Source organism: Pelophylax lessonae (assembly GCF_965119305.1).
Source record: "Pelophylax lessonae genome assembly, chromosome: 8".
Taxonomy (NCBI): domain Eukaryota; kingdom Metazoa; phylum Chordata; class Amphibia; order Anura; family Ranidae; genus Pelophylax; species Pelophylax lessonae.
Window position 1 is genome coordinate 168,203,824 of NC_138775.1, and position 25,227 is coordinate 168,229,050.

Consider the following 25,227-nt stretch of genomic DNA (forward strand, 5'->3'; position numbering starts at 1 on the left):
TTGATATGGGGAATAAAAAAGTGCCAACAGAGCCAAAATAGAAAAAAAGTTATTTTTTAAAATACAGCTTGTAATGTCCAATAGGGAAAGATCCAGTAGAAAAGTCTATATCATGTGCGGTGACTTCAAAAAGCAATAAAGGTGACAGCACTCGGAACAAACCGACACTCAGGTGAAAAGGTGACCCCGTGGTGGGTGGTAAGGTGCTGGGATTCCTTTGGTAAAATTGCACACTTACCAGAGACACCCACCCCACACAGGGGTATAGAGCGGGTGTTTTTTATGGGTCTGGCAACCTAGCGGTATCCTCCTATCCCTGGATGGAGGGCGTGTGCCGAGGATCAGGCTGGTCCTGGTGTGGATGTACCCTAGGATGGTCCCCTGTGTGCCTTCCTGCCTAGGTGTGTTCCGAGGGATCCACTCAGCTCCACTCCCGATATTTAAACCAGAAAATAAATGGTGGACATAGCGTAATTCCGCAATATGCTTTATTGAGCAAAAAAATGAAAAGGTACTCACATTGAACAGGAAAAAAACGAGCGTAACTGTATTGTCCGAGCGCTTGCGATCCAAGCCTCGTTCCCATATAGGTTTACCGGAAATGACTTGACACGCTGTACGCGTTTCGTAGCTTGTACGTCATCAGCAGCGTCCTGTTCATATATGTGTGTGTATATATATATATACACACACATATATATATATATATATATATGTATGTATGTGTGTGTGTGTGTGTATGTATGCATTTTATTCAATTTCCTTTTGATTTACCTTCAACACTCTGGTGCAATGACCTGCCTGATTGCATACAAACTGAAAGTTTTTAGGTTTGACCTCCTATTATATGGTTTTGGTAAATCTAAAGGAATATTGTACAAGAAAACTGTATAATGTATGGCCTAACCTTTGTCACAGAGTAAAAGCACCTCAATGGAGTTTGTAGTAACTCGTAGTCAATAAAGACTTATTTAAACGTTTAATCCTGTGCGCTTTTGTCAAGCTTTTCTTAAATTTGGAAGGTGAGATGAGATGTAGAAAGTAAAGTACCTGGGATTGGGTGCAATTAATGGAGACCTTGAATGGGCTTTACCTCATTGGGAACTGGCATTGCATATAGCCCAGTTTCATATCAAGCAGCTCCACTTCTTCACTTTCAGAAACTCATTGAGGCATTGCCTTGGCAAACCACAGACAGCAAACACCTAGGGGAGCCTCTCCATTTGGAATTCACTTATGAAATGCACCAGTGTGTTAATCTATCCATCGGTCTAAGGCCCCTTTCAGACATACGGTCCGTTTGTCTGTTTTTCATCCATCCGTTGACGGATGAAAAACGGACATCAATACAACTCTATGTAAAAACGGATGACAACGGATGATCATCCGTTAACATCCGTTTTCATCCGCTTCTGTCAATGTCCATTTTTTGGAACGGATGAATGCCCTATTTTTCATCTGTCAAAAAAACGGATCGGACGAAAAACAGATGTAAACGGAAAAACGGTCCGTTTTTCATCCATTTTTGCATTGGTAGTGGATGTAAAAAAAACGGATGAAGAACGGACGGAAAACTGATACATTTTGACGTGACTGAACTGATGAACTGAACAGACCGTATGTGTGAAAGGGGCCTTATGTTGGAAAATCCTTAATTTTACACTGGGCTTCATTCATGGTAAAGCCACAGACTCTGATGTTTTCCTCTTTCTTCTTGAAAGTAGTAAATCTTTTTTAGCTAGCTTTTTAACAGCACAGAGCATGGGATAGTAAGAGGTATGATAAACGAGTGTGCTGCAGCACATTTGTGGAAACTAAAGTAATAGATAAAGTGCACTGGTGCTGAACTGCATGTCAAACTGCAGTAACCTAAACCATAGCTATAGCCTATGCCTTCTTTTTTTTCTAAATTTCTTTGCTAATGGGTCTGTTGTGTTTGGAGACAAATCCACAGCAATATATAGTTGCTGATGTAATTATGCATGGTGAAAACCTGTATATAGTATTTTGTAAACTTCAAGCCTAGTATTACAGAGCTCCCTTTGCTTGTCTTTTTTAAATATTCTGTCATTTTGTCTCATTTCACTAATGCTCACTTTGGTATTGTATGATTATTCCTTTGGGCTGGGTTCATACCTATGCAGTGCCAGACTTTGCATTTGATTCGCACCGCATTGCTGTGCACATCACATGCGTTGTCTGTGCAATGCAAATTCAGCCATACAGTTTGCATGGCTGAAATTGCATTGCATTTGCACCAAAATGGTGCAGGACCCTTTTTTTGGTGCGCAGTGGAATTGGATCGCTTAGGTGTTCTCACTGCGTTCCGCTAACTGATCACGGAGAGCAGAGTGAACTGCCTGCGAGTTAGATGTGATGCAGGAACCCACACAGGAATTGTGCTGGTTTCCGCATTGCATATGTGTGTGAACCTAGCTTTAGATCTGTAATATAAGCCATGTATTACTATTGTGCAGTAACATAAAGTAAACAGTTATAGTTGAGCTTTTGCATAGGGCATTAAAAACCCATTTCTGATTTGAACTTCACCTGCTTTAAAAATATTTTTATCTACATTTAAGTGACATTAAACACTATGAAAATGCTGGTTAAGCCTCGTACACACGTAACGATTGTTGGCCGACCGATCAGCCGTCTTTTGTCCAGTGTTGTTGTGTTGGTTGAAATGTGCTCTAGACTGCACACTAATTTTTTCAGCCAACAACAACCAACTTCAGAAGTGATGTCATGTGCTGGTTTACTTTCCATGTGTTTTCTCTTCTCTGAGCATGCCCAGTATTGCTCATCTAATTTTTGTCTGCCGAAATCTATACTGACTGACGAACAATCGGCCGTTCTGTTGACGGCCAACAAAAATTTTATAGCATGCACACCAGATTTTGTTCGGCCGAAAAGTCGCAGTCGGTTGTCCGAAGCATCATACTAACAAGCCGACAATCGGCCGATCGGACGTTGGCCGAAAATTCACGGCCAACAATCGTTGCGTGTGTACGAGGCTTTACATGCTATATAACGGAGTGTTCATACATGCAAAGCCACAAAAACCTTTGTTTTATGTAGAGTGAAATCTAAATGGTTGATCCTTCTTTCATCTGTCCCTCCCATCTTCTCTGTGTCCCCACTGGAAGTTGCGATTATGTAGACCAGCTGGTGTCCTCTACGGAGCATGCTCAATTTAATTTACCTTCTAAGCTCTTCATTTCCTCCTTTTTCTGATCTGTTCAGCCCTTAAGATTTATACAATCACAAATTTGGGCATACACACAGTGGTAAATGAGGGTCCCCTTCCTCCCTCCCTCCTTCAAGTCCTCCTATTTACGAATACCTGTTAGGAAGGTAAAAAGAGAAAAGAGCCTTGAATGTATATGCTGTCTAAACTAAATGAAAGCTAGTGTCAGTCATCTTTGCGTCCACCTTCACCATATTAATGCACAAAAAATACACTTTTGATGTTCAATAAAGATTTATTGGGAGCTGTTAAGTAGTGTACAGTTTTAAAAAAGAAATATAAAAAGCAAATGTTCCTGTTTGAAAAATGTCTCAAAGTGAAATGGAATAGCAGCATACTGAATACCTGAAAACAAGGTTAAACTAAATACAAAACAAATACTAGGTGCGCTATCACTTTAAATCAATAAAAAAAAAAAAAAAAAACTTAAATAATGAGTATCTTATTCAAATAAACAAATCACTTGGTAAAAATAAACATACATTATATGCAAACATATTGCTTCAGACAAAAAGTGCATATCGCTTTAAATGTGAGTGGCACAAGTCCGTAAGTGAAATTATGCTGCTCTGATTTCATGAGTGATTTGCCAAAATACAGTTCTTTCAAAGTGCCAGTTTCAGGGTATAACACCAAACAAAGTGCTCCAACGTTTTATCAGATCAATGTGATCTCTAAATTATAAGTGTTCTGCAGCACAGAAAAAGATCAGTTCCACACAAGCAGTCCGCAAAGTTATTCCAGCACCATTAGCAGTGACCAGTTTGCAATACACATGAAAGAAAACATAAGGACAAGCCAAAGCGTGTAATAGTGTTTCAACAAATTATATTTATTAAGAATAAAACGCACAATGTATTTGAGACCAGCCATGTAAGCTCCTTGGCAATCTGACCGGCTGGGCATGATGACATCACAGGCCAGGTCCTGCCCAACATGTTTCCTCACACGGAGGACATCGTCAGAAGAAGAGAGCTAGCCGGTAACATCTAACATTGCATAATAAATGCCACCCGGGAACAGCATAATCCTGCATTCCACACTCATTCGGGAGAATAGTGTATAAAAAACAAAATAACCGGTAACCTCCACATCCACCATCTAATCAAGAAGGATAATACTGGGGGATATAAAATTAGCAAAATTACTACAAAGAATCTTACCATAATTCAGCGTAAAATCTTAACTGCACCATGTAGTTGGGTAACGTATGAGCACCTTACAACCAAAAAGCCACAAGTAATGAAAATTAAAAATACGGCACTCAGAACAAAAAGGTTATTTGATATAAATGATAAAACAAGATTTAGCTAGGAAAATAATATTCCCAAATGTTTACAGAGGCCAACAATAGATAGTAATCCCCAATTACCGTACATTGTATAAAAAAATAACATTAAAAAAAAAACCCTTACTGGATTTCCGCTGTTAGCAATAAAGCAATTATTGTCCACTTAACGTTTAGCCCAAATGGGCTTGTATGTTTAAGGGTTCATTAATCCACCGTGTCTCCAGGCTTGAGACTTCCTAACAGAATTACTTCCATGCCAGTGAGGGGTGAATCAATCAATTTCCATTAAATTTGGAGAGGTTTGATCCTTATGAGGATGAGGGGAATGGTGTCTGGATAAACTAGGACCTTTTAAGAGCCTTCTTAATATTGGTAACGTGTTCACCAATATAGACTTGGAGGGTCCGTGTGATCCTACCTACATATTGTAGTCAACATGGACAATGGAGAAGGTATTATACAAACCTGGTAGAACAAATAATCTTAAGATCTGTGAGTGACCTACATGGAGAATGTATCATTATGTGCGCCGTTGCCTTTACATACTCCGCATCTCCTACTGGGAAAAACCCCTTTAGTCCTCCAAAAAAGGTGATTAGGGGAAAAAGTAAGTGAACCCCATGGAGTTAAAAGCTGGTTGAAGCTCTGTTTGGCAGCAGTGACTTCAAGTAAGTGCTTTGAGTAACGCTGCATCAGACCTGCACAACATTCAGGAGGAATTTTTGACCATTCCTTTTTTACAAAACTGCTTCAGCTCAGACACATTTGTAGGATGTCTGGTGTGAACATAGTTAGTCAAGTTGAAAAAAGACACAAGTCCATCTGGCTCAACCAATAGAAAAAAAAACGGTAAAGAAAACACAACCATACAATTCCATATACACAATCCTATACCCGCAGTTGATCCAGAGGAACGGCTCTCTTGAGGTTGTTCCACAGCGCCCTCTATTGCAGTTAAGGTCTAGGTTCTAACTGGGCCACTTCAAAAGGACCATTTTTTCTTTTTCTAAAGCCAGTCTGTGGTGTGTTTTTTTTTTTTTTTTGATTAGGGTCATTGTCCTGCTGTGTCATCCAACTTCTACTAAGCTTCAGCTGGTGGACAGTCACTCTGACATTACCCTGTAGGATATTTTGGTACACTTAGGAATTCATTTTCTCCTCTGATGGCAGTTGGTCTAGGCCCTAATGCAGCGAAGTAAGCCCAAATCATGATATTCCCTCCACCATACTTCACGGTTGGTTATGATATTTTGATGTTGGAAGGCTGTGCTCTTTTTGCCCCATACATAGTGCTGAGTATTTTTCCCAGACAATTAAATTTTTGTTTCCTTAATCCGCAAAACATTTTCCCAGTAGCGTTGTGGTTTGTTAAGGTTAAGCAGACAAGACCGAGAGAAGGGATGGCTCGGGTGAGCACACTGCTGGGATAGGTGAGTGTGTGTTTAATAAAAGTCAGCAGCTACAGTTTTTGTAGCTGCTTACTTTTAATAAACAAACAAATGAATGAAGCTCCTCTTAATTACAGTGAGATTTTTTTTTGCAATCATTTTATATTCCCCACAATTTTCCTTATTGATTAGATAGCGGATGTGAAGGTCGCTTGTTAATTTGTTATTATACACTATTTGCCAGAATAAAGGAAGAGCGCAGAACCATGCTGTTCCCAATTGGTATTTATTTTGCACTGTTAGATGTCGCTGGCTAGCCCTCTTCCCCTGATGATGTTCTTGTGGGATGAAACGCATTGGGAGGGACCTGATTTGTGACACCATCACATTTATCAGTCAAATTGCAGCGGTGCTTTCATGCCTGATCTCTCAAATACATTGTGAGTTTTACTCATTTAATAAATATAATCAGTTGAAACAATATCCCATGTGATTAGTCCTTATGTTTTCCAATATGTGTGTTGTGAGCCTTTCTGGTCAATCCTAACGGTGCTGGAAGAACTTTGCTGACCACTGGTGTGGAATTGATCTTTTTTATGTGATGCAGATCTTGTAATTTAGAGATAATAGTCATCTAAGACATTGGGGCACTTTGGTGTTCTACACTGAAACTGGCACTTTAAGTAGACTGTATTTTGGCACATCACAGATGAATTCAGAGCTGTATGATTTCACTTATGGATTTTCTATTTTGTGTTCCTCACATTTAAAGGGAGATGCATTTTTTATTTGATGTAATATGTTTGCATGTGTTGCATGTTTATTTTACCTATTGATTTGTTTATTTGATTGATATTCACTCATAAGCTTTTTATTCATTAAAGGGATAGCACACCTTGGATTTTTCTCTAATCGTCTTCCAGGGCAGCACCTGAGAGATAGGCTCCCCCCACCTGAAACAGGAAACACATTAATTCACCATTATAAAAATGCCAGTCATACCTTCTGCCTCAGTTTGTTTGTTTGTTTCTCCTCCAAACCCACAGGAGCGGCATCTGTTTTTTATTTTTCAGTCTCTGTGCTAATTGCAGGAGGCTCCCTGACCAGCCTCCAATCCAACTCAGCGAGCCTTGCCCAGTGCAGGTCAGGTGCAGCACATTGGGGCAAGCTGGCCCCTGCCTGAGGTTTCACTCCTACTGAGGGGTTTGCAACTATTCCCCCAGCTGTCAGGATGCTGATGGTATCCCACCATCCAGCGGATCTTTTAGGATAGTCTGCTAGCCACAACTACCCTCCCAGCTGATGCCTGTTGAGCGGGGGGGGGGGCACCCCCTGGTTCTCTCGCACTTAGGGCACCTGTCCAGGCAGACCGTGAGTCAGCGTCTCGGGCAGCATCCTCTCTGTTGGAGGAGCAAGATGGCGTCGGGAATGGAACTCCGTGTCACTTCTGGTGACGCGCTTCTGGTCTTGGGGAAGGCGGAAGTTGGACCGGGGGACATCCGGTGAGGTCACTTCCGGTGGCGGCACGAGTTTTAAAAGAAAACTTAAAACAGTTAAACTATAAACAAGCCAGAGACAAATGCCTCATTTCTACAAGGAAGTGGACCCTAGGATATCGGGAGGTTGCAATGCAGGTATGTCCACCAACCTGCATGGGGGCAGCTGGGGGTGGGGCTGGAGCTGGGCAGGAAGCAGTTAAAGGTCCCTATGCTGACGTTCCTTTTTTGAGACTGACCATGTCGGATGCCTCCCCACCCTGCCCTGCAGATCCTGACGGTCAGGACAGCTCCAAGATAAGCCAGAGCACTCTGGAGTTCCCTCTGTCTTTTCCTCACCAACAAACATTTTTTTATTGTTGTGTATGGCAACTGCCTGACCCACTGGGTCCTTTGTGCTTATTTACAGAAAAGACCCCAGAAGAGAAAAAGGCAAAGACCAGTAGCAAGGCTTGTACCTCTTGCGGTCACAGGTTTCCTCCTGAATCGAAAAAACCCCTGTGCCAGAAATGCATTAATAAAATGGTGGCCAAAGAGTCACTTAAGGATATGCTTAATTCTTTTAAAAAGGAAATTTAAAAGCATGATTGGTCCCCTTCATACAGCCATAGAAAAACTGGAAGCTCCAGTCAGGCCAGCACTCCATCTAACAGCAAGACACCCATTCTGTCATGCAGCTGGGATGAGGTGGACCAAGCAGTGCAGGGATCTGATGCAGACGACTTGAAATCAGAATCTGAAGGTGGCCTATGCTCAGACTCAAGAGCTGCTAGAAGGTGATACCCCAAAGGAGGAGCTGGTAAAAACCATACCCACTCTAATCAGAGTGGCAGCTTTCCTGGCGGACGTGTCAGCATAATCCATAGACGTGGGCCCTCCTCCTCAGCTCATGAGTTTGGGGCTGTACAAGACCTGTTACTTCAAGGGGTGATTGTCACTGTTTCAACTTCAGAAACATTTTCAGGGTTTTTACTCAAACCTGTTTACAGTTCCCAGGAAGAAAGGCAAGGTGCGTCCAATCCTTGACCTCAAGGCACTGAACTGCTTTGTGCGGGTGCAGAAGTTCAGGATGGAGTCCATTCACACGGTGGGGGCATCCCTTCATCAGGGGAATTTTTTCTTGCCTCTATCGATGTCAAGGATGCTTACCTTCACATTCCAATATGTGGTCGTCACCAGCGCTTCCTCCACTTTCCCGTGGGAGTGGAGCATTATTAGTTTGTGGCGTTGCCCTTTGGTCTCACCTCTGCTCCTCTGGTCTTTACAAAATTGTTAGTCCCGGTGCTAACATTGTTACGCCAACAGGGGATCCTGGTACTGGGCTACTTGGACGACCTCCTTCTGCGAGCGGAGTCTCCTACTGTTCTGGTGGAAAACCTGGAAATCACCATACAAACTCTTCTGAATTTTCAGAAGTCTACTCTGGTTCCATCCACAAAGCTGGACTATCTGGGTCTGACTCTGGACTCGGCCTTAGCCAGAGTGCTCCTTCCTCTGGACAAGTTTCAGAAATTTCAGGCTGCAATTTGTCTTCTGCTGTCCAGCAGATGGTCATCCCTCTGGACTTGCATGCGGGTGCTGGGCCTGATGGTGTCTACCATCGAGGTGGTTCAGTTTTTACAGTTCCTTACGAGGTCCCTGCAAAGGGAGATTCTGGCCAAATGGGACCAATCCTTGACCTCAAGGCACTGAACTGCTTTGTGCGGGTGCAGAAGTTCAGGATGGAGTCCATTCACACGGTGGGGGCATCCCTTCATCAGGGGAATTTTTTCTTGCCTCTATCGATGTCAAGGATGCTCACCTTCACATTCCAATATGTGGTCGTCACCAGCGCTTCCTCCACTTTCCCGTGCGAGTGGAGCATTATTAGTTTGTGGCGTTGCCCTTTGGTCTCACCTCTGCTCCTCTGGTCTTTACAAAATTGTTAGTCCCGGTGCTAACATTGTTACGCCAACAGGGGATCCTGGTACTGGGCTACTTGGACGACCTCCTTCTGCGAGCGGAGTCTCCTACTGTTCTGGTGGAAAACCTGGAAATCACCATACAAACTCTTCTGAATTTTCAGAAGTCTACTCTGGTTCCATCCACAAAGCTGGACTATCTGGGTCTGACTCTGGACTCGGCCTTAGCCAGAGTGCTCCTTCCTCTGGACAAGTTTCAGAAATTTCAGGCTGCAATTTGTCTTCTGCTGTCCAGCAGATGGTCATCCCTCTGGACTTGCATGCGGGTGCTGGGCCTGATGGTATCTACCATCGAGGTGGTTCAGTTTTTACAGTTCCTTACGAGGTCCCTGCAAAGGGAGATTCTGGCCAAATGGGACAAGACTCCACAGTCTCTGGACCATCCGATCCGGCTGAGCCATGGATCGAAGGAGTCCCTGATATAGTGGCTTTGTTCTCCGGCGCTTCGGCTGGGCAAATCCTTCCTCCCCTTGTAATGGACAGTGGTCACACGGATGCCAGCCTTTCCGGTTGGGGAGGCGTCCTTGGCAAAAAATCTGCTCAGAGGCTCTGGACACTTGAAGAGTCCAGACTACCAATCAATGTCCTGGAACTCTGAGCAATCAGACTGTGCCTGGACCATTGGACGGATCGTCTTCCGGGATGTCCAGTGCGTATTCCGTTGGACAATGCCACGGCCGTGGCTTATATCAATCACCAAAGGGGGCACAAGAAGTGTCTTGGCGGCATTCTAAGGTGGGCACAACGGTTTCTTCCAGCCCTCTCCATCGTACACATTCCCGGTTGGAAAACTGGCAGGTGGATTATCTCAGTCGGCAGGCGTTGGACGAAGGGGAGTGGTCCCTTCATCCGAAGGTGTTTCATCAGTTGTGTCTCTGGTGGGGCATCCCCGAGGTGGATCTGTTGGCGTCTCTGGCTAAACCGAAAGGTGCTGAGGTTTGTGGCTCGGTCACGGGATCCTCTGGCGGACGCCACAGAAGCGCTGGTTGCCCCGTTGGGTCAGTATTGTCTGATTTATGCCTTCCCTCCTCTCAAGCTTCTGCCAAGACTTCTACGCAGGATCGAGGCAGAAGGGATTCCGGTCATCTTAGTGGCTCTGGACAAGTCTCACCGGGCTTGGTACGCCGATCTGGTGCAGCTGGTCGCCGACATTCCTTGGAAGCTTCCTCCCAGGGAGGATCTGCTGTCCCAAGGACCAATCTTCCATCCTGCTTTACAGTCGCTGGCTTTAACGGCTTGGCTATTGAACACCAGGTACTGATGGATAGAGGTTTGTCTGCGTTGGTGATTCCAACGATGTTAAAAGCTTGGAAAATCTACCATCATACGTGGAAGTCGTATATTGCGTAGTGTGAGTGTCTTGGGGTTCATCCTCGCTCTTTATCGGTGGCTCAAATCTTGACCTTCCTTCAACGGGGGGGGGGGGGGGGGTTGAAAATAAACTGGTCTTGAGTACTATCTTCAGGGAGTTAGGCACTTGGCCCCTCCAGTGCTGTCTCCATTGCCGCCTTGGGACCTCAATTTGATGCTCTGTCTTTCAGAATTCTCCTTTTGAGAATCTTCGGGAGATTCCCCTGCTTCGAGAGATTCCCCTGCTCCCAGAAGGTGGCCTTCTTGGCGGCTATCACTTCTGCGCGCAGGGTGCCAAAATTGGTGGCGTTATCCTGTCAATCACCTTACTTGGTGGTTCACAGGGATAACCTGGTTCTTCGCCCCTGTTCGTTGTTCCTTCCTAAGGTTGGGGTCTGATTTTCTCGTGAATGGAGACATTGTGTTCCCTTCCCTGTGCCCCAGGCCAAAACATCCGAAGGAAATTGCTTTGCATGCCTTGGATGTGGTCCGGGCAATTAGGATGTACCTGACGGCTACGGAGTTCTTTAGGAAGTCAGACTCACTATTTGTGCTTACGGATGGGCCTCGGAATGGGTTGTCCGCTTCCTCTGCGATCATTTTCAGATGGATCAGACATCAGGTTCCTCCTTTCCCTGTCAAAGTGCTCTCTACTCAGGCACTCCTCTACAGGGCCTTCCATCATCAGGCGTCAGTGACGCAGGTTTGCAAGGCAGCCACCTGGTCGTCGGGGCACACTTTTACAAAGTTCTATAAAGTGGATGTGTTGACATCTGTGGATGCTTCCTTTGGCCATAAGGTTTTTCAGGCTTCTGTTTAGAGGACCTGGTCCTCTTTGAGAGCGTATTTTTTTATTTTTTTTTTCAGATGAGCTCCAGATGTTTTGGTTGAGCATCTGTTTACCTGGTTGGCTATAGTATGCCTTGGGAATTTTCTTTTTCACTGTTCCCACCCCTCATGTTTAACACTGCTTTGGGACGTCCCAATGGTTAAGAATATCAGGAGCTGTGTCCGTCAATAAATGACAGAGAAAATTGGATTTTTGTCTTACCGTAAGATCCATTTATCTGATGTTCATTGACGGACAAAGCACCCACCCTTCTGTGGAGTTGTATTCTTCTAACACTGCTTCTAGCAAAATGGAGTACCTATAGCAGAGAGAGGAAGTATATCCCCTGGGACTGCCCATAGGTGTAGCCAGAGCTTTTTTCTGCCTAGTGTCCTGCTCATCAGAGAAATGGATTTTACGGTAAGTCAAAAATCCCATTTTCTTTAACTTTCTGCTATAAAACATTCCCAATAAAAAAAAAAATTAAAAATCTAATTTCTCTTTCATTCATTGATGGACACAGCTCCTGATTCTTCTTAACCATTGGTTTAGACTACGCCTATTGGGCAGTCCCAGGGGGTATACTCCCACTTCCTGCTATAGGTACTCAAGTTTTTTTCTGCCTAGTCAGGAGAATTTTTTCAATTTTAAATGGATTTTTTTTTTCCTCCTTTTTTATTATTTTGAACAATAAATAGTGCAGCGCTAAAAAAGTAAAGAATACAAAAAGCTCACTGAAGATTATCGAATAAATGATAAAAAGGTGGAAAAAAAACAAAAATAAATCCCATGTGTGAAGTAAAATAAATAATCCAGAGTGATGTGTATGATGATCACAGTAGTTGCCAGATCCCAACACCATCAGAAGGTAGATTATTATGCACTCACCAGAGACTGTGGACCCAAATTAGTCCAGACATGGGAGTAAGTCACACATGTGCAAGTCTCAAGCAAATCCCAAGGGCGCTTAGTGTCGCCTGGGCTTTCCATCATCAAGCGTCAGTGACGCAGGTTTGCAAGGCGGCCACCTAGTCATCGGTGCACGCTTTTACAAAGCTTTTGTAAAGTGATTGTGTTGACATCTGCGGATGCTTCTTTTGGCCGAAAGTTTTTTGCTGGCTGCTGTTTATGGGACCTTGTCCTCTTTGAGGGTGTATTGTTTTTTCCGGTGAACTCCAATGGTTTATGGTTGAGCTCCATGTTACCTGGTTGGCTATGGTTAGCCTTGGGAATTTTTTTTCTGCTGTTTCCCACCCCTGGTGTTTGACACTGCTTTGGGACGTCCCAATGATTAAGAAGAATCAGGAGCTGTGTCCGTCAACGAATGAAAGAGAAAATAGGGTTTTTTACTTACCATAAAATCCATTTCTCTGATGTTCATTGATGGACACAGCCGCCCCTCTATGGAGTTGTTTTTTTTTCTTCTGACGCTGCATGTACCTATAGCAGGAAGTGGGAGTATACCCCCTGGGACTGCCCCATAGGTGTAGTCAAAGTTTTTTTTTTTTTTTTCCTGCCTAGTGTCCTACTCCTGTAGGGGGCAGCATAACCCAATGGTTAGGAAGAATCAGGAGCTGTGTCTGTCAAACATCAGGGAAATGGATTTTACGGTAAGTCAAAAATCCCATTTTATTTTCATAATTTTAGGCCAATACAGTATGTATTCTGCTACATATTTTTGGTAAAAAAAAAAAATCCCAATAAGTGTATATTGATTGATTTGTGCAAAAGTTATTGCGTCTTCAAACTAGGGGAAATATTTATATCATTTTTATCTATTATCTGTTTAATTTTTTTTTTTACTATTAATGGCGGCGATCAGCGATTTTTAGTGGGACTGCGACATTGCAGGGGACAGATGGGACACCTGACATTTTTGACACTTTTGGGGGGACCAGTGACATACTACAGTAATCGGTGCTAAAAATATGCACTATTACTGTACTAATGACACTGGCTGGGAAAGGGTTAACACCAGGGTCGATCAAAGGGTTAAATGTGTCCCTAGTGGGGTGCTTTCTAACTGTGTGGGATATGGCTTGCTGGATGAACACAGAGACTTGTGTTCCTAAATAGGAGGAACACAGAATCCCTGTGTTCATCACTGACGGAACAGCAGTCTGCCGTATTCATGTCGGCAGACCGCTGTTCTGTCTCCACTGGGAGCGATCGCGGTCGCCCAGCGGACATCGCGACTGATGGACCCGCTGATTGGCTCCCCCCGTGGCCAATTGGCGTGTGCACGCGCCCCTACTAGCTGTCCTGTGAAATGGGACGTCGTTTTGTGGGACATAACCAACCTGCCACCGTATAAGTACGGCGGCTGGCCGGCAAGTGGTTAACACAGCTAAACATGTAATTGATGCAGAGATTTTTTATTTTATTTCAGGTCCCTTTCCTTGTGATATCTGTGGACGTCAGTTCAATGACTCTGGAAATCTGAGACGCCATATTGAGTATACACATTGTGGAAAGAGAAAGTATAGCTGCTTTATCTGTGGGAAATCCGTAAGAGAAAGGTAAGTTGGTGAAGTTAGGAGTGAGGTGGAGGAAAGCTTTTCTTTAAAGGGTAACTCCACTTTCGTTGGGGGGGAAAATAACAAAGAAAAAATAATTTCGTGTATACAATTGAGACACCGATCATATTGTAATTTGAATGTGTTTAAAAAATACCTTTCCTTTTTCAATTTGCAGCCGCTGTAATTTTCTGAAAATGCAATGCAATATGGCTACCTGGAGTTGTTCTGTACACAGAATGTGTACAGAATTTCCCCCAGAAACATAATTTCCTGCTTGGGTTATTGGATCACTGATTTTTCCCAGACGTCTGCAGATGTCTGAAAGGTGCAAGTCAGATTTTTGGCATCCCCTGCAACAAACCTGTCATTTTTAGTGAGATACTCCCAATAGGAGCACGTCTAAAGGGATGCAGGCCCAGCAGCTTTCCTCATTAGTGCCCTGCACTGGCTGATTGATAATTAGGAAACCACTCCTATTAGACTTAGCACAGGGGCACAGAGGAACAATTTGTGATTTCTTCAGAATAACAAAAGGTAGGAATCTGCAAATAAGTTTGTTAAAATCCTTGCAATGCACATAGATCACCCAGAGGGGAATATTTTTTTCTCAACTAAAGGGGAGTTACGCTTTAAGTAGTCTGGTCAGGTTTAATAGAGTGTACAAGTCTCCTATAAAGTAAAACATGTATCACTGTTGTCTCCATACAGTTGGCAGGTGAAGTAATGTCCATGATCTAACTAATTTTTTTTTCCAGAATAAAAAGTATATACTGTATTTCAGCTCTTGCTAGTTCAGTACTCAAACTGCCTGCCATCACTGTACTTGTTATATGCACAATTAAATTGAGCTATTTATGCATTTTTTTTAAAGGACCACATTAAAGGAACATCTTAGGATTCACAGTGGGGAAAAGCCACACCTGTGCAGTATTTGTGGGCAGAATTTCCGCCATGGTAGCTCATACAGGTAAGTAAACAACACATTACGATGATCATTTTTTTAAATTACGGAGAAACTCAGATTTGACTAAACATTTTAAAACAAGTAAGTAATACAATTCCTAAATATAATAAATGGATGATTTTACCTGCCCTTTTGCAACAAACATCAAACTGTGGACCGAACACCTTCTAGCCATGCGTCTATGTCTATGGCAACCTCCTTCATGGCATTGTGCTGACTGATGACATATCTGGTGAAGGAGTGGCTACACAGATGAGCTAAATGTAATTCTGTTTACTCTGTGAGAAATGGGTGCACCAAGAAAGGATCTTTCACAGAAAAAGTTGTATTTTTCAGCATTTGTATGTTATGTGTCCTTTAAACTTCAAATACCTTTTTTTTTTTCCTAGCAGTCTTTGGTCCAGTTGCATGATGTTATGATTTCACTTCCTCCTTAGCTGTTCCCTGCAGTGGGTGGATCTTGAATGTTGCAGGGAGTGGTGTCCTATGATAATGTGGCGCTGTCTCTGGTACATTCTGTGAATCCAGGACGGCCTGTTGATGCACTTCCCAAGGTCCTTAATGCCCTGGGATTAGGTTTGTTGAATGATGCCGGCAATCATTCAGTAAGGGAAAGCTGTAGCATCTAATCGCAGAGAGAATTTACTGCAGGGGACAGCCTGACGGGGCAAATGTTGCAACTGGAGCTGCTTTTTTATATTACATTTTGGATACTGATTTGTTTTTTTTGTTTTTTTTTGTGCTGGAGTTGATTTTTAAATGCATATAGTGCTTTTGAATTACTTTTTTTTTATATTATATCTTTAACAAAAACCCCCTTTTTTTGGTTTGGATAGAGTAAGGAAGAATTAGAATCTTTTTGGTCTATTTTATTGTTGTATCTGTTTGTCCAGGAGACCACTTTTATCTGAACAGAAAATGAGTTTGTTGGTTCCCACCAGAACAGAAGGTAGGGGAAATGTTTCCTCTAGGGAAACCTGAATATGTCACTTTCCAAAAGATGATTTCCTCTTTCTGTTTCGTCCTTGGGTCTGGAAGTGAAGGGAAATCTTCCCAGTAGAACAGAATAAAACAAGCTGATAGGGGGTCTAATCATTTCCTACTATATGTAAAATAAAAAAGAGTTGGAAAAAAAAAGAGATGAAAAGTTTGGGCTAAATTTACTTATTTCAAATTAAAAGAAAATGACACAATACATTTTTAGATTTTGCACTTATGTAGTAAAAGGGAAAAACTTTATTTTGTATCTTAGGCTACATATTCGTGTTCATCATGATGACAAGCGTTATGAGTGTGAAGACTGTGGGAAGACCTTTATACGACATGATCATCTCACTAAACACAAGAAGATACATTCTGGTAAGTTTGTTTTTCATTTGTATCCATCACCAGGAAAATACAGTTCCTAGTTATATTTTGGTACTACTGAAAAGAGGCACCTAGTAACTTTATTTAGCCTTTTCACTGCTTTACCAGTATTCCCATTTTTCTTAGCATTCGTTAAGGGGGACACAGCAGACCTCCGAGTATATGCTGGTACTCTAGGAGGGGGGACACTAGGATAACCCTACAGCTTCTCCTAGTGGCTATACCCCAACCACATACTGAATAAGCCCAGTTTAGTGTAGTGTCCTTAGAAGTTAGGACATCTCTCTATAGCTCCGCTGGATCAAGATGTTGAAGATTTCTTTACTCTGCTGCATAATTATCTATCAGCAGGTAAAAATAGATTAAGGTTAGTATGGCGTGCTTTTTTTTTTTTTTTTAATTATTTAAAAGAAAAAAACCCTTAACTTTTGTCTTTTTTTTTTTTAGTAGTGTTTATGCTTGCTGAGGTTAGTACAGCTTGTTTTAGCTGCACTTTGTTCTGCACTCCTGTGACCCGTTTTCAGCAGACAGGCTGAAGGCCGCTGTCAGCTGACCTCAGAGAGCCAGTCCAGGCAGGGAAAAGATTGCAACAATACAGTCGGAAGCCACCAACAACCCTAGACCCACACCTGGTTCAGCTTCTCAGCAAGCCTCTAAGAGCTTGAGCCAGCCACTCCCACCTCCTCCACAGCCCAGCACTCCAGTAAGCGCTCGAGGCACAGACAGTCTGACTGACAGTGACCACCTCTCTGCTCACTGAAGACTGAGAACCGAGTGATCATCAGCGGTCTTTGATCACTCAGTCTTCAAGCCAGCAGGAGACAGATGCAGCATCAATCCGATGTTCTCCATCTAGGTGAGTAAAAATGTTTTTCTTTATCGTATATCACAGGACACAGGTGGATGAACACTGGCAACCAATAGACACTAGACACTGGCAACCAATAGACAGTAAGTTCCTCCCATATAACCCCTCTCATACAGGAAGAACCTCAGTTTTTTCACCAGTGTCTTGAAGGTGGTGATTATGGCAGTTAAAGCTCTTTAAAATCTCAAGAGATGTCCCAGTAATTGGGCGTTCTTTCGGATCCATTCAATTGGCTAAGCGCTAAAAGAGTGGTACCTGAGCCTCGGCTAGAGAAGATCCGAGGTTTTGCCTGTAATGTGACCCATTTGGGCACTGGACCCTAGTAATTAAACCCTGTTTCTCTGTCGCTCATTGACAGACGTAGTCTTCTTGATTCACATCAATTGGGTTATGTTGTCTCCGCAGGAGTAGGACTAGGCAGAAAGAAAAAACGTCCTGGCTCCACCCTAGGGGCAGTCCCAGAGGGTATATCCTCCCTCTCTCTGCTACAAGGAATCAGTTTTTTTCTGTCTAGTTGCCTGCATCTGCCGCGACTATTTCCAAATGGATCAGACAGACGGTGGTACAGGCTTATTCTATTAAGGGTCGGGAGCCCCCGTTCCCTGTTAAGGCGCACTCCACGCGGGCACTTAGTGCGTCATGGGCCTTTCGCCATCAGGCGTCAGTGGTCCAGGTGTGCAAGGCGGCTACCTGGTCGTCGGTGCATACCTTTACAAAACATTATAAAGTTGATGTAATGGCATCGTCTGATGCCTCGTTTGGCCGCAAGATTTTGCAGGCCGCCATTTGAGGAGACCAGTGGTCTACCTCGAGGGTTTTTTTCCGTTGAAAATTTTTATTTGAGTCTCATTCTTTGTTTATAATGAGCCTTTAAAACTTCTAGTTGGCACCGGTTGGGCCTTCTAGATTGGATTTTGATTTCTGTCAATCCCACCCCTCATTTGTGGCACTGCTTCTGGATGTCCCAATTGATGTGAATCAAGAAGACTACGGCTGTCAATGAGCGACAGAGAAAATCGGATTTTTGTAAGATCTTACCGTAAAATCCTTTTCTCTTAGCTCATTGACAGACGTAGTACCCGCCCCTCTATCATTGAGTTGGGTTGGGTTAAATTCTCTGTTGCTGCTTTGTGACAGAACTGATTCCTTGTAGCAGAGAGAGGGAGGATATACCCTCTGGGACTGCCCCTAGGGTGGAGCCAGAACGTTTTTTCTTTCTGCCTAGTCCTACTCCTGCGGAGACAACATAACCCAATTGATGTGAATCAAGAAGACTACGTCTGTCAATGAGCTAAGAGAAAAGGATTTTACGGTAAGATCTTACAAAAATCCGATTTTTTTTTATTATTCCAAGGAGTTTTCAGCGGGGTGCTCTACAGGTCCAAGGGAATGGACCCCATTAAAAAGGGGGACTCGGTCCTTGAAGGTCAGATTGACCAAGCTTGCCGTGATGAGTGAAGATTGGGTCCTGCAGCGGGACTGGTAAGGTATTCCTTTCTCATGGAAACAGATTTAAGGGAAGGAAAAAAAGCTAATTTTTTTTCCTAGCTGTAGTTCCATTTTGGTCCCTAAATGGCGCTGTTCTGCAGTTTTGGTTTTACCTGTCTCTGCCAGCTTTCCATGTGGCTATGAGAGCGGTGCTTGCTGAGGATGTCACGGGCCTGCATGTGAACGTTTTCACATCGTTTTAAGCAAGCTCCTGGCTGGGTCGCATTGGAACATGTTGCTGGTAGCTGCTGTCTGGGATCTGTTGGGTGGATCAGACTCCCCTGCAGAGAGGCTATGACTGAATGAATTGACTCCATTCTACCAGAGGAGTAGGTGCCTCCTTGGCACATCGCCATCAGGTCAGAAGAACCAGAGGAACCTGCCCCAGAGGTTCAAAAGGCTGTCTTTGTAAAACTGCCAGCGCCAATTTTAAGTCCCAAGGACATAATGGTGGCTTCACATATGGAAGCAAACGTAACATTCCCCGGACGAAGGTCTGAACCAACGAATGGGAAGCAATCGGTTCTTGGAAGAAAACCAATAAGGCTTTAATATTTAATAGTGCTCAAGGCTAGTTTCATATCTACCCCTGCTTGAAGGAAAGCTAGAATTCTCCGGATATATGTGTGGGGATGTAATTTCCTGGCTTCACACCAGGTAATGTAGGATTTCCAGACCCTGTAATAAATATTTCTAGAGACTGGTTTCCCAGCATATTTATCAGGGTATAAACTGCAGGGCCAGATACACCCTGCTCCTTCAAAATTAAGGCTTCAATAGCCAAGCCGCCCCAACCCGCTGTAATTGTACAGCGGGGTGGAATATCAGACCTAGAGAGAGTAGGTCCGGATGCAGTAGAAGAGCCCAAGGCCTTGTCACTGCCAACCTTTGGATTTGTGCATACCAAACCCTCCTCGGCTATGCCGGAGCTACCTGGATTACTGGTTTCCCCTCTAGCTGTATCCTGCGGAACAGACGTGGTATCAGCTGCATCGAAGGAAAGGCTTAAATCAGGGAATACTCCTCCCATGGAGTCACTAAAGCATCCACTCTGACTCCGTGTGGATCCCTGGACCTGGGCACAAATCTTTTCAACTTGTTGTTAACCTGGATACCAACAGATCTAAGTCTGGGACCCCCCAGCGTAGGCAGATTGATTGAAAAATCTCGGGATGTAAGGACCATTCCTCCGAAAACATCTGTTGACCGCTGAGAAAATCAGCCTGCCAGTTCTCTATTCCTGGAATAAAAACTGCTGTCAGGCATGGCACAAACTTCTCTGCCCAGGATAGGATGATATCCACCTCTTTCTGGGCTGACTGACACTTTGTGCCTCCTTGAGGTTGATCTAAGCCACGGCCATGGCATTGTTGGATTGCACCCTGACAGGGTGACCCCGAAGTCTGGGCATCTAGTATTTCAAAGCCCGACTGACTGCTCGGATTTCCAGAATGTTGATGGGGAGACCTCTCTCTACCCAAGACCATTTCCCCTGGACAGTGGCTTCCTCCAGAACCATTCCTTAGCCGGAGAGACTGGCATCTGTAGTCACCACCTTCTAGGTTACTGGAAGAAAGGATTTCCCTTTCTCCAGATTTCTGGCTATCAACCACCAATTCAGACTCTGACGTACTCCTTGTACCAGAGACATGGACCAGTCCAGAGACTGAACCCTTCCGGGCCATGTTGTTCTGTAAGGGTCTGGCATGGAATTGAGTGCGGACACCATCTTCCCCAATGACTTCATGCAAAGACGTATAGAAGGATCTCTCAGCCTTACTACGGACCGAACCAGATCCTTCAGGTCTATGACCTTTCTTGGTGGCAAGAATCTCTTTGCCTGTACTGTGTCCGCAAGAAGACCCAGATATTCTGGGCTCTGGACCGACTGTAATGCAGACTTTTGCCAAGTTCAGTATTCAACTTAGACTTTCTAGGAACCGTACTGTCTGGAGGACATTTCGGCTTAGAGCTAAAGCCGATCAATCTATAAGTAATAGATTGTCCAGATTTCCTATTCCAGATGACCCTCAGGACCTTAGAACAGCTAATACTGGAGCTAGGTTCTTTGTGAACACTCTTGGAGCTGTGGCTAACACGATGGTCAGGGCCACAAACTGAAAATGATGGTTTTCTTTTGCAAAGCATAGAAACCTTTGGGCCTGGAATATATGAAGATGTGCATCCTTGATGTCTATGCATGCCAGAAATTCCTCTCCCTGCAGAGAGGCTATGACTGAATGAATTGACTCCAAAACTGGTTTAGAGCTTTGAGATCCAGAATAGGTCTCGCATCCCCGCTTGGTTTGGGGATTATGAACATGTTTGAGTAAAAACCCCTGAATCTTTCATCTTCCGGAACCTCCGTCATCACTCTTGGGGCCCTCAGCTGGTCCAATGCCAGAAAGAGAGACCTGCTTTTTAGGGGATATGTCAATATACTTGACTTTACAAACCAAGGATGCAGGAACACCAAAAATTCCAGTTTGTACCCCTGCGAAATGGTGAAGATAACCTAGTTGTCTTGGATCGTTTCCACCCAAAACTTAGAGAACCGAAGCAGCCTTCCCCAACACCCAAGTGAGTGGGGGCACCCCTTCACCGAGTAGGCTTAGAGGAAGACTTGGCTGATCTCTGGGCCCAGGGCTTTTTCTGACCCTGCCCTGAAGGCTTGGTTCCGGACCCAGATGGGTGAGGCCATCACCACTGTCTGGAATTAGAAGCACTGGTAGTATGGGGATCTTAAAAGAAGGGCGTTTGCTCCTCCTTTTTACAGGTAGCAACGTACTCTGACCCCCCCCCCCCGAGATCTTTTGGATATACTTATCCAGACCATCGCTAAAAAGGCGTTCTCCCTGAAAAGGGAAGCTAGCCAGTAACCTTTTACATGGTAAATCCGCAGACAAACTCTTAACCAAAGGATTCTGCATATATCCACTCTCATCAGAGGAACCCGTGACATTTTGCATTATGGAGTCCGTAAGAGCATTTACTGCGATACATAAACTGCGAGGTAGATCTGACAGATCTTCCACAGACTCTCCTTGAGTCTTGGACACATACGGTCTTTTAAAGACTAACAAACTCCTATGGCCACTACTGCTGGTTGTACTGCAGATCTGCAACCGCAAAGGAGGCTTTCAATAAACATTCCAACTTCTTATCTGCTGGATCTTTAAAAACCTGGGCAATATCCACAGGTCAGGTTAAACTCTTGTTAACCGAAGAAATGGCAGCATCCACAGTGGGTATATCCCGTTTCTTAGTAAACTTTTCCTCCTTAGGACACAATAGTAAAAAACCTTTTAGGAGGAAAAAAATCCTATCAGGATAGTCCCAATCATTATACATTTCTTGCTCCAAGAGCGGATGTATGGGTAACATCTGAGGACTATGAGGAGGGCGCAATGAGCCTACAGAGGAAAAAGAGACCTCAGCTGTCTCTAAAGGAGAAAATTGGTATCCAGACCGGACCATTTCAGTAAGGCTCCATGTACACGGGACGTTAGAAAAAACGTGCTGCAAAGCTAGTTCTGACGTCAGGAAAAAGCAGCTGTTAAACGTGCTTTCAGTAGCTTTTTCCATTTGCGTTATTGCACGGTTGGCCACGTTGCTTTTAGCAGCGTTTTTTCTGCCTCCATTCAAAATCAATGGTTCCCTATGGGAGCCTAATGATTTGAATGGAAGTCGCACCACGTCATCTGTGACATGAGGGGGCGGGGTCTCCTGATGATGTCACCTGGCGGCCACGCCCACAATGGCTATATAACAAGCTGCAGAGACTGGAGACCGGCATAATCACCGGAGACATTTGTCTGAGGAGCACCGGAGGAAGAAGAGGAGCCGAGGGCAAAAGAGCAGAAGATTGGACAGCAAAAGAGCAGAAGACCAGAAGAGCGGAGAGGGAGAAGACCAGAGCGGAGAAGTCCGGATGAAGATTTTTAATAAAGTTTCCAAAACGTCTCCTGTCGTTATTTCCATACACTGCCTTTTATGGGGTGAATGGGTAGGGGCACAGTGTACCCCATACCCATTCATATAGGGAGGGGGTCCGGGATCTGGGGGGGCCACCCTTGGTAAAGGGGGCTTCCAGATTCCGATGAGCCCCCTGCCTGCAGACCCCGACAACCATCGGCCAGGGTTGTGGGGATGAGGCCCTTGTCCTCATCAACATGGAGGCAAGGTGCTTTGAGGTGGGGGGTGTAGAGCTGCCCCTGCCCCAAAGTACCAACAGGGTGAGGGCATGTGGCCTGGTATGGTCCAGGGGGGGGTGGGGCCGCTCGCTCGTCCCCTCCCCCTTCCTGTCCTACCGGGCTGCATGCTTGGATAAGGGTCTGGTATGGATTTTGGGGGGACCCTCAAATTCCATACCAGACCCGACTTGCGGTGTGACTTCCATTCAAATCAATAGGCTCCCATAGGGAACCATTGATTTTGAATGGAAGAAAAAAAAACGTATAACGTGGCTGAACGTACTTCATCACGTTCGGTCCCGTTTTTGCGTTTGAAACACCGGGAAACACACGTTCGAACGCAAATAATTGCGTTCCAAAAAACGTCCCTGAACTCAACTGCCTGCAAATGACTGTAAACGACCCTGTGTACATGGACAGATAAGATAACATGCAGGTGGCTTCAGGGGCTTCTGAAAAAAACGGCCAACTGCTCCTAAACGGCCATTTACAACGTCCCGTGTACATGGAGCCTAAGAGACTGAACTAACAATCTCTGGGTTTGAGAGGCTGATATAATCCTCTGTCCCTGACTCCCCAGAAGTTGAAACCTCAGCTTGACCCTCCATAGGGTCATCATCAGCTACTTCTTCCACATCCTATGTCCAATCCTGAACTGATTCAGGGGGTGGCTCAGGTGAGGAGGATCGATCACATTTCCTCCCTCCTTGTGATGCTGCAATCATGCCAGCAATCTTACCCTCAAGGCTGGCTAATGCTGATGCCAAATCGACCTTAGTGACGTAGGTTGCGGCAGAAGCACTATGCCTGACAATTGTAATGGCTCATATTGACTAGTCACCTCTGGCTCTTTAGAGGGAATAGACACAAAGGAAGCACGGCTAGGACCTTCAAGGCCTGATGGTGGCATCACAGTGCCTCTTCCAACTGTGCCCCCCCAGCCCTTTTTCGGGCAGACATTGCTTTGTAGCAGAAAAAAACTTGAGGTTCTAACTTCAGTGTACCCAAGGCTTGTGCCAAGCTTATACAGCTTATCGCACACAGCACTGATTATCCCAAGATACAGGACCAGTTTGTGCCAGTAACATACACCCACAGTGACTCATGCAACCCAGCTGCTGCTGCTCTGTGTCCCCCTCAGCCTCTGACAGAGGCTAGCGCGTTTGAAACAGTTCCTTCTAAATCACGCCCATTTATGCTGTAATGCGCATGCGCAGCCTGCTATGTGGCGTCCACATGCATTCTAATCACGGTCAAACATGCCCTCCATGCGGCGTACGCCTGTTTTTAAAAGATGAAGATTCTCGGGTGAGAATGGGCCTTCCCCACAGACACGCTAACAAGGGAGGAGACGAAAATGCTAGCGCTTTTGCACCAAGGCGGCGAAAACAGCAACCACATGGGGTGAGAGCAGCTTAGGCTGAATTTTGTTTGTCACAGCCCAAAAAATCAAGTGTGATAACAATAGGCAAAGACAATGTTTAAACAAACAATCCCACAACTGCACAAGCTCATATAATCACAATCGGTACAATTGTCACATTTAATCCCTGAGGAAAGGCTAGAGATTTTAACAACATGTATTTTGCATAGCTTAACATCCATAGTCTCATGCACACATTGGTTTGTCACAGCTGATACCTCTCAGGTGATCAGCACAGGGTGAAAACAGTGTGTCAGAAAAATATGCAAAGAAATAATGCTTAACAAAATGTATTTTGCCTAGGCTTAACATCCATAGTCTCATGCAGAGACTTGCATGGCTCTTGGTCTATGTTCTCTTTTAAAGGAAACAGTGCATAAAATTATTTACAATCTGCAATCATGCCAGCAATTTTACCCTTAAGGCTTGCTGTATGTGTAAATATTTTAAATTGGACTTACCAGTCCTGCCGCAGGATTCTGTTTGAAACAGGAATCCAATCTTCACCCATCACAGCGAGCTTGGTCTTCGTGAACTTCAAGGACTGGGTCCCCTTGTTTTAGAGGGGCCATGGCCTTGGACCTGTAGAGAATCCGGCACAGAGCGCCTTTGGGGTTTGGTATTCCAAGGGATCGGATCCCAGGGTCCAGCGCCTAAAAAGGACTGCATTACAGGCAAAACCTTTTATCTGCTCCCCGAGACTAAGGTACCATCTTTTTAGTCCATTGACTGTTTTAGATGGATCCTATTGCAAACCCCTTAGATTCAGTGATCTTTAATTGGGGTATATAGCATATCTTCTTTGAAGAAAAATGTGGAGACTCTCCACCATGACCATC

General features: G+C 44.4%; 1 protein-coding gene across 1 annotated transcript in view; it reads left to right on the forward strand.

Moving 5' to 3' along the window:
- ZBTB41 (zinc finger and BTB domain containing 41) overlaps nt 1-25,227 on the forward strand; it is an 82,294-nt gene that overhangs the window by 21,929 nt on the left and 35,138 nt on the right. The window contains exons 5-7 of the mRNA XM_082265224.1: nt 13,955-14,084; nt 14,956-15,051; nt 16,301-16,407. Of these exons, the coding sequence (XP_082121350.1) occupies nt 13,955-14,084; nt 14,956-15,051; nt 16,301-16,407 (333 nt within the window). The remainder of the gene's footprint in view (nt 1-13,954; nt 14,085-14,955; nt 15,052-16,300; nt 16,408-25,227) is intronic.